Source organism: Porites lutea, chromosome 3 (assembly GCF_958299795.1).
Source record: "Porites lutea chromosome 3, jaPorLute2.1, whole genome shotgun sequence".
NCBI classification, from domain to species: domain Eukaryota; kingdom Metazoa; phylum Cnidaria; class Anthozoa; order Scleractinia; family Poritidae; genus Porites; species Porites lutea.
This window is the reverse complement of record NC_133203.1, coordinates 6652430-6664690: the sequence shown is the minus strand read 5'-3', so window position 1 is coordinate 6664690 and position 12261 is coordinate 6652430. Positions and strand designations below refer to the sequence as shown.

Sequence of the window (12261 nt, the reverse complement as noted above, 5' to 3'; positions counted from 1 at the left end):
TAACAATGAATTTCTGTTTGCACTCTACCTATAACATTAAGTCTAAGGCTTTGGTTAATGAACCGGCTTTATTACGCGCTACAGCAGATGGCCGATATGAAAGTAGCTAATAAAAGGAGGGGGTAATTGAGGTAGATATCAGTTTTGACCACGACAAATACATGAATATTGTGACAAAACTATGGCTGAACAGACCTGCACTCGATTTCTGGATTATTCCGTTAAACTGGTTTCCCAAAGGAGAAGTTTCTCCCTTGGTTTCTGTGTTTTAAACTTTGTATTTTCCCTCGTGGCGACTCTAGGAAATCTTTTAGTCATCCGCGCCTTAATGAAGACCTCAACGATACCAGCTACCATCAAGAAGCTGTTCCTAAGTCTGGCTTTCTCTGATCTTGCAGTTGGATTGTGTCCGCAGCTAATCACTGCTATTATCAGTGCCGTGTTGTTGAAGATGGCATCAAGTGAAGACGACTTAGCCTTCTTTTGTCCAACAGTTTTGATTGTGTTATTATATTTTATGCATCTTCTCGCCGTTGCATCTTTCCTGAATGTTATGGTCATTGCATTGGATAGACTTCTCGCTGTTTCGCTCCACCTGCGATATCAGGAGCTTGTCACGCCCACACGTGTTACAATAGTGTTGGTGTCTTTATGGTTAACAAGTTGTGTCTCTGCCTTCCTATATATTTTCCTTCTGAAAGGCATTGCAGTGGCTGCGGTTATTACCGTTATAGGATATGTTCTGACAACCCTTGCGTATGTTCGTATTTACAAAGTTGTCAGATATCATCAGAATCAGATATACGGTCAAAATCAGCTTCAAACTGCCCAAACAGCAGAGGCACAGAAACAAAGAAAATCCGCCTATAATAGTTTATTTGTCTCTGTAGTTTTCTTAGCTTGTTATCTTCCTTTTTTCCCTAGTACAATATTGTATTGGACAAACACTTCTGAAATTTCATTTCTCGAAGCTAATTTTGCGTCGATATTCTTGATTTACCTGAATTCATCATTAAATCCTTTTATTTATTGTTGGCGGTACCCAGAGATTCGCCAAAGTGTAAAAAGCACGGTAAAGCAAATACTTCACATGAACGAGAACCTGTCATAAAGAAGGATTCAAAGCTCTGGGTAGTTTGAACTGACAGTCTTTTCAGTGTCTTTGCAAAGTCTGGAAAACGAAATTTAGTGAGAAAACTAACTGACTTGCTTTAGGCCAAAAGAAAATGAAAAATGTAAAACGAAAAAGAATAGCCTATTACAAAACTGGCTTCCTATTGGCGCACGCATCAGTTTTAAAATATTGCTTTTAAATTAAAATTTTAAACGATTTAGCTCCTTACTATTTGACTTCACTCCTTCTCAAATACAAGCCACCTCGTTTACTCCGCTCTAATGGACTGCTTTTACAAGTACCGTCTGTTAATACCGTGGCTTATAGACACCGCTCATTTTCATATTATGCACCGATAATCTGGAACAGTCTACCTGATCATATCAAAAACTCTGAATCTGTTTCTACTTTTAAGCAACGTTTGAAAACTTTTCCTTTTAGGAATAATTACTATATATAGTTTCACATATACTTTATTTACTATTGTAAGCGCATTGAGAATTCTTTAAATGCCCCATAAAAACCTACTATTATTATTATTATTATTATTATTAAAATGGAAATAATATTAAGAAATTAGGAAAAGAAACATGACTAGTAAAGTGGTCACCGTTATAACTTTCACAAATTTATCACAGGAACAAAGTTATGAGGATCTTGTCATGTGATGGTCCAACTGTGCTTAGCCCTTTGAGCCGTAAGATTGATCAGCATCAAAGTTCTCCTGGTAATACCTATGCTTTAGAAAACGGAGTGGTCATGAGAATTATGGACATGATCACACAGATTCTTTAACAACTTTTCCCAGCTACTATTATAGGAAATGTATAGGGACAACAAATGAGAATTTGAATATAGACATTACAATTTAAAGGATTAATATGTGACAAGTATAATTCTTGCACAAAGTGGTCATAGATCTTTGCCAAGAAAAAGCATTTCAAATTCCACTGACTGATGAGAAAGACCTAAACCATTAGGTTAAAGTCCTTTCCAGAAACCTCACCGGCTTTGAAAACGCAAAACCCTCGCTGATGTCACATTAAACTACGAAACAGGTGTTAAATTTTTCAAACTGAAAGATTGCGTCGGATGGCTTAGAAGTTTAAAACGAATAGAATTTAAAAAAATCCATCACTACTTTCTTATGTTTCAAAGATTTCCGGCTGGTCGTTTAAATTGAGAGAAAAATCTCGGAGAAAAATCTCGCCGTTTCAACTTTTTAGAATGATTTACCCTTCTATAGTTAAACCAGCCGTATTAGATTAAACAAGCACATCTTTCCCAGCTTGGAAACTACTCGCATCTCAGTTATCAAAAAAGAGGTAATTGGAACTTGATGGAAACGAACCATGCATTGCACATTTTAAACGTTGTGTTTTCATTACCTATGTCAATAAACGACCATACAACCCTGTACTCTAAAAACAATACACACTGCGTTTGAGGCATATTAAACCGTCTACATTAGCATCGACTGACAAAGTAGTCGGTGATTTTAAAAAACGAACGGAGAAGGGGTGACTAAGGTAAAATGCTTGAAAATAACCGGCTAGATAAAAGATGGCTGAACAGTACTGCAATGGAACGTTGGAAGGTTTTCTACAACTTGCCCGTTATAGAGAAACTTTCTTCTTTTCTCTCTGTGTTTCAAACTTGGCGTTTTCTCTCGTGACAAGTCTCGGAAATATTTTACTAATTCGCGCCTTATTCAAAGCGTCATCAATACCAGCCAACGAGAAGAAGCTGTTTCTTAGTCTGGCTTTCTCTGACCTTGGGGTGGGATTGGTGTCGCAGCTAATGGCCGGCATTATTTATGCCGTGATACTGAAGACAGCATCAAAAGAAGACTACAACTTAACGTCACTCTGTCCAACAGTTATAAATTTGTCGTCTTATCTCTTGTTTTTTCTCTGCGCTGCATCTCTCCTAACTCTCTCGACCATTGCACTCGACAGACTTCTCGCTGTTTCGCTCCATCTGCGATATCAAGAGCTTGTCACGTCCAAACGTGTCACTATAGTATTGATATCAATATGGTTAACAAGTTGTATCACTGCCTTGATATACATTTTCCTTCCGAAAAGCAATGAAATGGTAGCAGCAGTTATTTTACTGGTAGGGTATGTTTTGACAACAGTGCCATATGTTCGTATTTACAAAGTCGTCAAATATCACCAGAATCAAATATACGGTCAAAATCACCTTCAAAATTGCAAAAACAAGGGAGGCACTCAGACAAAGGAAGTCCGCTTATAATGCTTTATTTGTCTATTTTGTTTTACTAGTTTGTTATCTTCCTTATTTGCCTTCTGTAATATTGTACTCGACTAATACTTCTGAAATTTCGTTTCTCATAGCCAAATCTGCGACGTTATTCTTAATTTGCCTAAATTCATCATTAAATCCTCTTGTTTACTGCTGGCGGTTCCGAGAGATTCGCCAAATTGTAAAAAGAACAATGAAGAAAATACTTCGCATGGACAAGAACATGACGTGAGGAAGCGAAGTTCTACGAGACGAAATTTGGTGAGAACGAGCAATTCGAGAAGGAAACTGGGACGAGTTAACTTTCGCAAAGACTTCTGGGACTGTTACTAGGGACAAGAGAAAAATGACCAAAAATGACGGCGCAGACCGGCGCTCCCCCACTTGAGTAACAGCCCCAGAAGAAAATGCGGGAAATATTTCGGCCCTAATCGTTTCAAAAGTGCCGAATGGACTTCCTGTGCCCAAAGACCAAGGAAAGGTGTTGTAGACGAAAGAAGATTGGTCGATACAATTGGAATTGGTCTCTCAATAGAGAACCTGAAAGCAGACACCTTTGAACTAAATTCCGTCTACGACTTCCACGAAATGTACTTACAGAGCAAAAAGACGAAGACTAACAAGCAAGGCGATTTTTGTAATAACTACCAACCTAAAATTGAATTCTTCAAAACACGATCTGGTCTCTCCGAATTGCGAAAAAAGAAGACACCTTTTGGGGCAGCTACTTAATGAAACTCAGTTCCCTTTTTCATCGTCAACTAACTTCTTAAAGAGAAACATTTAAGAGGATTTTCCCCTCTTTGTGGACAAAACTGTGTTTGCTATGGCTCAAGAACTTTAGCGTTTACAACCGTGATTGTACCGATTACTTGAAAAGAATAAGTAACAATGTGACAAAATGGCCATTTTTCAAAGTTTAATCGATTTCCATCCGAACAATCGACAGCTAAAGTAGTTGCTTACAACTGTATGCATGTCTCCATTAAAAAAAGCGAAGACTCTCTTTCGCTTGGCCGTGGAAGATCTGGATACGAGATATGACGCATCCTACGGCTTGTCGTAAGCCTACAGCGGAAGTTGCAATGTTGAGGCTTATACTATACACATATACACATATACTAGTTGGCATTCGAAAAGAGGTTACAAATAAGCAAGGTCATTTGGGTTCGCTCTGCGCTATTCCATTCAGGAAAACTGTTGCGAGAGTACATTTGATACAAATCTCAAAGAAAGACGAAGGAAGACGAAAACTGTCCATAATGTTAGGCTCCAGTCCATTTAAAAAACCTCACCGGTTTGGAAGACTAAAAAGACTCGCTAAGCGGACATATCCGTCAACTACGAAATGGGTGCTAAACTTATCAAAACTGAAACCTTGCGTCAAATTCCTTAAAAGTTTAAATAAAAGAATAGAACTAAACAAAATCCATCTGTATTTTATAATGTTTCAAAAATTTCGCTGGACAGTTAAACTGATTTAGAGGAAAAACTTGCCCTTTCAACGTTTTAGAATAAATTAAAGTTCTATTTTCTATACTGAGCATTTGCAATTAAACAAACGGTCCTTCTCAGCAGGCAACAGCTCACATGTCAATTATGGACAGAGAGGTAATTGGAACTTAATGAAAAGGACCATACCAAAAACTCTTTATACACATTATCCACGATGATTAATATCTTTCATGACATTTTATTGTTTTGTTTGCAATACTTGTGTCGCAAAACCTTCTCCTTGCCTTATTTTCTGGGTTGCCCTTGTTTTATAGAATTTGATTCGGTGTTTCAACCCTTCAAATTTACAACAACCATAACACTGAATTTCTGTCTGTCTGTCTACACTCGACCTATAACATTAATTCTGAGGCTTTAGTTAATAAACTGGCTTTATTGCGCGACACAGCAGACGGCCGATGTGAAAAGTAGCTAATAAACCGAGGGGGTAATTAATGTAGATATCAGTTTTATCCACGACAAATACATGTATATAATGTAACAAGTTAAACAATGGCTGAACAAAACTGCAATCGATTTCTGGATTATTCCGTTAAACTGGTTTCCCACAGGAGAAGTTTCTCCCATTGTTTCAGTGTTTTAAACTTCGCATTTTCCCTCGTGGCGACTGTAGGAAATCTTTTAGTCATCTGTGCCTTAATGAAGATACAGGATACCGTCAAGAAGCTATTCCTAAGTCTCGCTTTCTCTGATCTTGCAGTTGAATTGTGTTCGCAGCTTATAACCGCTATTTCTTACTGCCGTGATGTTGAAGATGGCATCAAGTGGAGACGACTTAGTCTCCTTTTGTCCAACAGTTTTGATTGTGCATTTATATTTTCAGTATCTTCTCGCCATTGCATCTTTCCTGGCTGTTATTGTCATTGCATTTGATAGACTTCGTCGATATTCTTGATTTACCTGAATTCATCATTAAATCCTTTTGTTTATTGTTGGTGGTACCCAGAGATTCGCCAAAGTGTAAAAAGCACAGTAAAGCAAATATTTCACATGAACGAGAACATGTCATAAGGAAGGAAATAAAGCTCTCGCTAGTTTGAACTGAAAGTCTTTTCAGTGTCTTTGCGAAGTCTGGAAAACGAAATTTAGTCAGAAAACTAATGGACTTGCTTTAGGCCAAAAGAAAATGAAAAATGTAAAACAAAAAAGAATAGTCTATTGAAAAATGGAAATGATGTTGAGAAATTTGGAAACGACACATGACTAGTCAAGTGGTCACCGTTATAACTGTCACAAATTTATCACAGGAACAAAGTTATGAGGATCTTGTCATGTGATGGTCTAACTTTGCTTAGCCCTTTCAGCCCTAAGATTGATCTGCATCAAAGTTCTCCTTTTAATACCTACGCTTTAGAAAACGGAGCGGTCATGAGAATTATGGACATGATCACACAGATTCTTTAACAAGTTCTCCCAACTACTATTAAAGGAAATGTATAGGGACAACAAATGAGAATTTGAAAATAGACATTACAATTTAAAGGGTTAACATGTGACAAGCATAATTCTTGCACAAAATGGTTTTAGATCTTCGTCGAGAAAAAGCATTTCACATTCCACTAACTTATGTCGGAGACACAAGAACATGACGAACGTGTCACTTTCAAGATGTGTAACATTTTATTCTGGGCAATCGAGAGCAAAAGACAGTTCCATATTTATACACTGGAATCCTGATTTTTTGGCATTTGGTGGGGAAGAGCTTACAAACGAGTAAGGTTATTGAGCTCGCTCTGCGCTAGTCCATTCAGACTACAAAACACAGTCGTGAGTCCCCATTAACTGATAACTGCCAAAGAATAAGTAACGATGTGACAAAATGGCCATTGTTCAAGCTGTAATCGATTTCCATCCGAACAATCGACAGCCAAAGTAGTTGCTTACAACTGTATGCATGTCTCCATTTAAAATAGGAAGTCTCCCTTCCGCTTAGCCGTGGGAAATTTGGGTACGAGATAAGACGCGTCCTACGACGTACCCCAACAGCGGAAGTTGCAATCTTAACACTCTTTAGAGACGAACACATATGCTCGTTGGCATTCGAAAAGAGTTTAGAAATAATCAAGGTCATTTGGGTTCGCTGTGCGCTATTCCTATCAGAAAAACCGTCGCGAGTCTACATTTGAGAGAAATGTCAAAAAAAGACAAAGGAAGACGAAAACAATCCAAATAAAAATGTTAGGCTCCAGTCCATTTATAAAAACCTCACCTGCTTGAAAGACTAAAAAGCCTCGCTGAGCGGGCATCACCGTCAACTACGAAATGGGCGCTACACTTTTCAAAACTGAAACCTTGTGTCAAAAGTTTAAATAAAAGAATAGAACTAAACCAAATCCATCTGTATTTTACTATGTTTCAAAAATTTCGCTGGACGGTGAAATTTAGAGGAAATACTCGCCCTTTCAACGTTTTAGAATGAATTAAAGTTCTATTTTCTATACCGAGCATTTGCAATATTAAAAACAAACGGTTCTTCTCAGCAGGCAACAGCACACATGTCAATTATGGACAAAGAGGTAATTGGAACTTGATGGAAGGACTATACATTGCGGTGTGCAATAATTGTTTTGTTTTTAATACTAGTGTTGCAAAACCTTCCCCTTCCATTGTTTTCTGGGTTGGCCTTGTTTTATACAATTTAATTCGTTGTTTCAACCCTTGAACAATGACATTAAATTTCTGTTTACACCCTACCTATAACATTAAGTCTAAGGATTTAGTTAATGAACCGGCTTTATCACGCGCCACAGCGGATGGCCGATGTGAAAAGTAGCTAATAAACCGAGGGGGTAATTAATGTAGATATCAGTTTTATCCAAGACAAATACATGTATGCAATGTGACAAGTCAAACTATGGCTGAAAAGAACTGCAATCGATTTCTGGATTATTGGATTAAACTAGTTTCCTACAGGAGAAGTTTCTTCCTTGGTATCTAGGTTTTAAACTTTGTATTTTCCCTCCCTTCATAATGCCAAACAAGAGAGGCACACCGACAAAGGAAGTCCGCCTACGATAGTTTATTTGTCTCCCGGCAGTAGTTTTTTTAGAGTGTCGTTGTCCTCATTCGAGCAATATGTAAAAGGTTTTCAAAGGTCTCACGTCGGTGAAGACGTGCGGCCTGTCACCCCTTACAGTTTTTACTATGAGGATTTTGTCAGAGTGATCAGCATCAAATTTCTCCTAGTAATATTCCTGCTGTAGAAAACAAGGTTGTTATGAGGATAAGGGACATAATCACACAAATTCTTTGACAGCTTCTCTCAACTACTATTATCACGAGGAAACGTATGGGAACAACAAATGAGAATTTGAATTTTAATATTACAATTTTTAATATTAGTTCTTGCACTGAATGGTCTCAGATCTTCGCCAAGGAAAAGCATTTTAAATTCCACTAACTTATGTCAGAGACACCAGAACGTGACGAACGTCTCACTTTTAGTTCCATATTTATACACCGGAATCCTGATTTTTGTGCATTTAGTGGGGAAGAGCTTACAAACGAGTAAGGTTATTGAGCTCGCTGTGCGCAAGTCCATTCAGACTACATAACACCGTTGTCAGTCCCCAGTTGAGGCTAATTAGTTTTCAGTCCTTGTTTTTTCCATCAGCTTAGAAGACTCAAAACGTACCTCACGACACCTTAAAATAAGGAAGAAGTGCTAATTTTTTCAAAGTGAAAAATTGCTTAAAACAAAAATCCACCATTATTTCATATGTGTAAACCATTTGCTGGTCGGATTAATAAACAAAAAATACTCGCTCTTTCAACGTTTTACAATGATTTAACGTTCTATTTTTATACTGATCGTTTCCAATTAAGCAACTGTTTCCTCTTAGCAGGAAGAAGCTCGCATCTCAAATATGGACAGAGAGGTAATTGGAACTTAATGGCACAGGACTATATATTACGGTGTTTAATTTTTTGTTTTCAATACTAATGTCGTAAAACCTTTCCCTTGTTTTCTGAGTTGGCCTAGTTGACAATTCGATTCGGTGTTTTAAATCTTAAAATTTTGTACTAACAATAGGAATTGCAGTATGCACTCTAACTATAAACATTGAGTCTAAAGCTTTCGTTAATGAACCGGCTATATAACGTGTCACGGCAGATGGCTGTTATGGAAGGTAGCTAATTAACGGAGGGGGTAATTAATGTAGATATTTTACCAAAAGGAAAAATTCATCTATACAATTTGAAAAGTTAAACCGTGGCTGAACAGTTCTGCACTCGTGTGCTTGATTCCTTGGTTCATCTTGTTCATCACAGAAGACCTTCCCTCCTTGCTTTTTGTGTTTTAAACTTTGTATTTTCTGTCGTGGCGACTCTTGAAAATCTTTTAGTTATTCGCGCCTTAATGAAAGCCTCAACGATACCAGCTACTGTGAAAAAGCTGTTCCTAAGTCTGGCTTTCTCTGATCTTGCAGTTGGACTGTGTTCCCAGCTTATGACCGCTATTACCAGCGGCTCGATATTGAAGATGGCATCAAGTGGAAACAACACAGCCTTCTTCTGTCCAACAGTTTTGGGAGTGTACAGTTACTTTGTGCATCTTCTCTCCACTGCATCTTTTCTGAATGTTATTGTCATCGCATTTGATAGACTTCTCGCTGTTTCGCTCCACCTGCGATATCAGGAGCTTATCACACCCAAACGTGTTAATATAGCATTGGTGTCTCTGTGGTTAATAAGTTGTATCGCCGCCTTCATATTCGTTTTCCTTTCGACCAGCAATGAAATAGTAGGCGCAGTTATTTAATGATAGGGTATGTTTTGACCACCGTAGCATATGTTCGTATTTACAAAGTCGTCAAATATCATCAGAATCAGATATACAGTCAAAATCAGCTTCAAAATGCCCAAACAAGGGATATACTCCGACAAAGGAAGTCCGCCTATAATGCTATATTTGTCTATCTTGTTTTTCTAGTTTGTTATCTTCCTTTTTTGCCTTCAACAATACTGTACATGACGAATACTTCTGAAATTTCGTTTATCGTAGCTTATTACGCATCGTTATTCTTGATCTTCCTCAATTCATCATTAAATCCTCTTGTTTATTGCTGGCGGTACCGAGAAATTCGCCAAAGTGTAAAAAGCACAGTGAAGAAATTATTTCACATGAACGAGAACCTGACATGAGAAACGATTTAAAGCTTCGGATAGTTTGAACTGAAAGTCTTTCCACTGTCTTTTGCGAGGTCTGCAAAACGAAATATCGTAAGGAAACCAATGGACTTATTTTGGTGCAAAGAAAATGAGAAATGTAAAACGAAACAGAATATTCTGTTAGAAACTGGAACTGGTATTGATAAATTGTGAAACGAGATCTGGCTAATAAACTTCTCAACATTCCCAACGGTTCCATGCTGACATATATGTGAAGTCTGTCATCTGTTGCAGTTACTCACTCATAATCCCTTGCCACTTCGAGGAACAATCATACATGATATACATTTAAACGATATGTTTATATACTTTACATAAAAGCAAGGCAAGACTCTTATTTTTTCCAAATTTTAGCCTTAATAAAAACGCAACTTAGTGTCTAAAGGTTTCAGAAAAGATGGATCGAAACTACAGCAACCTGATTGGCTGGCAAAGAGCCAATCAAACCGCACCATTTTCGATCCTCCAAACGATCCAGGGTGCATGTATAAACGCCTACCAAATCACAGCTAACAATACGGAATGGTTCAGAGTTCACCTCAACCATCCAACTACATAGCAACTGATGCGAATCGTAAGATTTCAAACCGCGGTTTTGCCAGTAAACTTATATTTAACTCATATATTATGTAGTAGCACAAAGAAGCCAGTCAGTTGATCGGTAAACAAAGTAAATGACATGGTATTTTAAATATCGAGCTTTTAAATGCTATCCTGTAATAAACTGCAGTCACATTCACAAAGCGATTGAGTGAAAAAACGACATTCAAAGGACACAGCATTATAACGTATTTAAATAATGCTTCCACCAGAGGTGCGATAAATATCCAGAGTCTAATCTGGACAAACAGGGGTCTTTTTTGCATGAGCATGCGCGACCGCTGAACAAGCGATGTGCATGGGGCGGCTCACCACAGGGTTTGCCTTCATCAAAATGGCGCGTCTCAAAGCTATCATAGCGATTATTTTGCTCGTTGGTCTTGGCGAATGTGCTCGTGATTTAACAAAATGTGTAGTTTGCCAAAAAAACTCTAACATGGTCTTAACAAAAGCGAAGTAGACAAGCTTTAACATACACGAGCTACTATCAAATTTCATCTCCCCACTTGACCTGGACAACAGCGCGCGTATATGTAGTGCCTGGAGGATTGCGCTGACCTCATCAAAGTCTAAACAAAGTGCAGAAACAGTTTGTTGATGCAAGTAAACACTTTCAATTTTCTTTGTTTTGAAATCGGAAAGGAAGAGAAATATTAGAAAAAAGCAAAGCAAATTTCAGCGAGTGGGTTCGGAGTGCGCGAAAGCCGATGTTCAGTTCAGCAGTGAATTAATACATGTTCTACAATTTTCCCAGCACTTTAAAGCTACAAAATTAAGAGCACACGAGACGTAGATTAGTCACCTGGTGAGATGTTGGTGGTAGTCACTCTGTATGTCTCGAACAATAAAAAAAAATGAATATCAATGAGACACAGTCAAAACTGCATTCAATAAGACCGAAATTAAAGTCCAATCTTGTGACCGATTTGATGAAACATACGGTTAGGTTTCCCAAGAAGTACAGTAAACATGTGATGCCGACCAAAAGTTAAAAATCATTAGAACATTTAAGTTCTGGCTAAAAGCAAATTCCTGCAAAAGATGCGTTACAATGTTAGTCCACGCAAAAACAAGAAGTTCTACAATTTTCCTATAAACAAACTTTGTATCACTAAAATACTTATGGCAAAAACTTTCTATTCCAACTGAAAACGGCGTGGTAGTCGCCCGCTGATCGTTATTAATCCACTCCCGAAATATGGCTAAATCAGCTATTAACAAATAATTGTCAGAAATCCTCTACGGCATCGAGAAACTGATTTACATCCGATTTATAGACAAACATTAAATAAAGAACATTTTGCTCAGTAGCTACGCATCAGCAATGCATTCTATGCCAAACTTTGCGGTTCTTAAAGGGGAATCAAGACACGAGTCGAGCGCCAAACAACAACAAGCAGCCATGTTCGTGTCAGACATCCTTGAGAAACTTGCTCTTTCACCTCGTTCAGCGCATCAGTCTCCACTTTAAATCAACAGATCTTTACTTATTTTGTACAACGAAGTTCTTTCCTAAGTTCCTGCTACCATTTCAATCTCAAGCAAGCGTTCAAAGTGAACAATTTGGTTCCTATGACTATGCAGCACGGTCG

At 37.9% G+C, this 12261-nt stretch overlaps 2 protein-coding genes and 1 pseudogene across 2 annotated transcripts in view; 2 read left to right on the top strand and 1 right to left on the bottom strand.

The window, feature by feature from the left end:
- Window positions 1-12261, bottom strand: part of LOC140930305 (uncharacterized) — a 280280-nt gene that overhangs the window by 116344 nt on the left and 151675 nt on the right. The gene's annotated exons all lie outside the window — the stretch shown is intronic.
- On the top strand, window positions 182-1111 carry LOC140931498 (melanocortin receptor 4-like). Its single transcript, XM_073381307.1, has one exon. The coding sequence runs from the start codon at window positions 182-184 to the stop codon at window positions 1109-1111; it is 930 nt and encodes a 309-aa protein (XP_073237408.1).
- LOC140931497 (melanocortin receptor 4-like) lies at window positions 8764-10704 on the top strand (annotated as a pseudogene).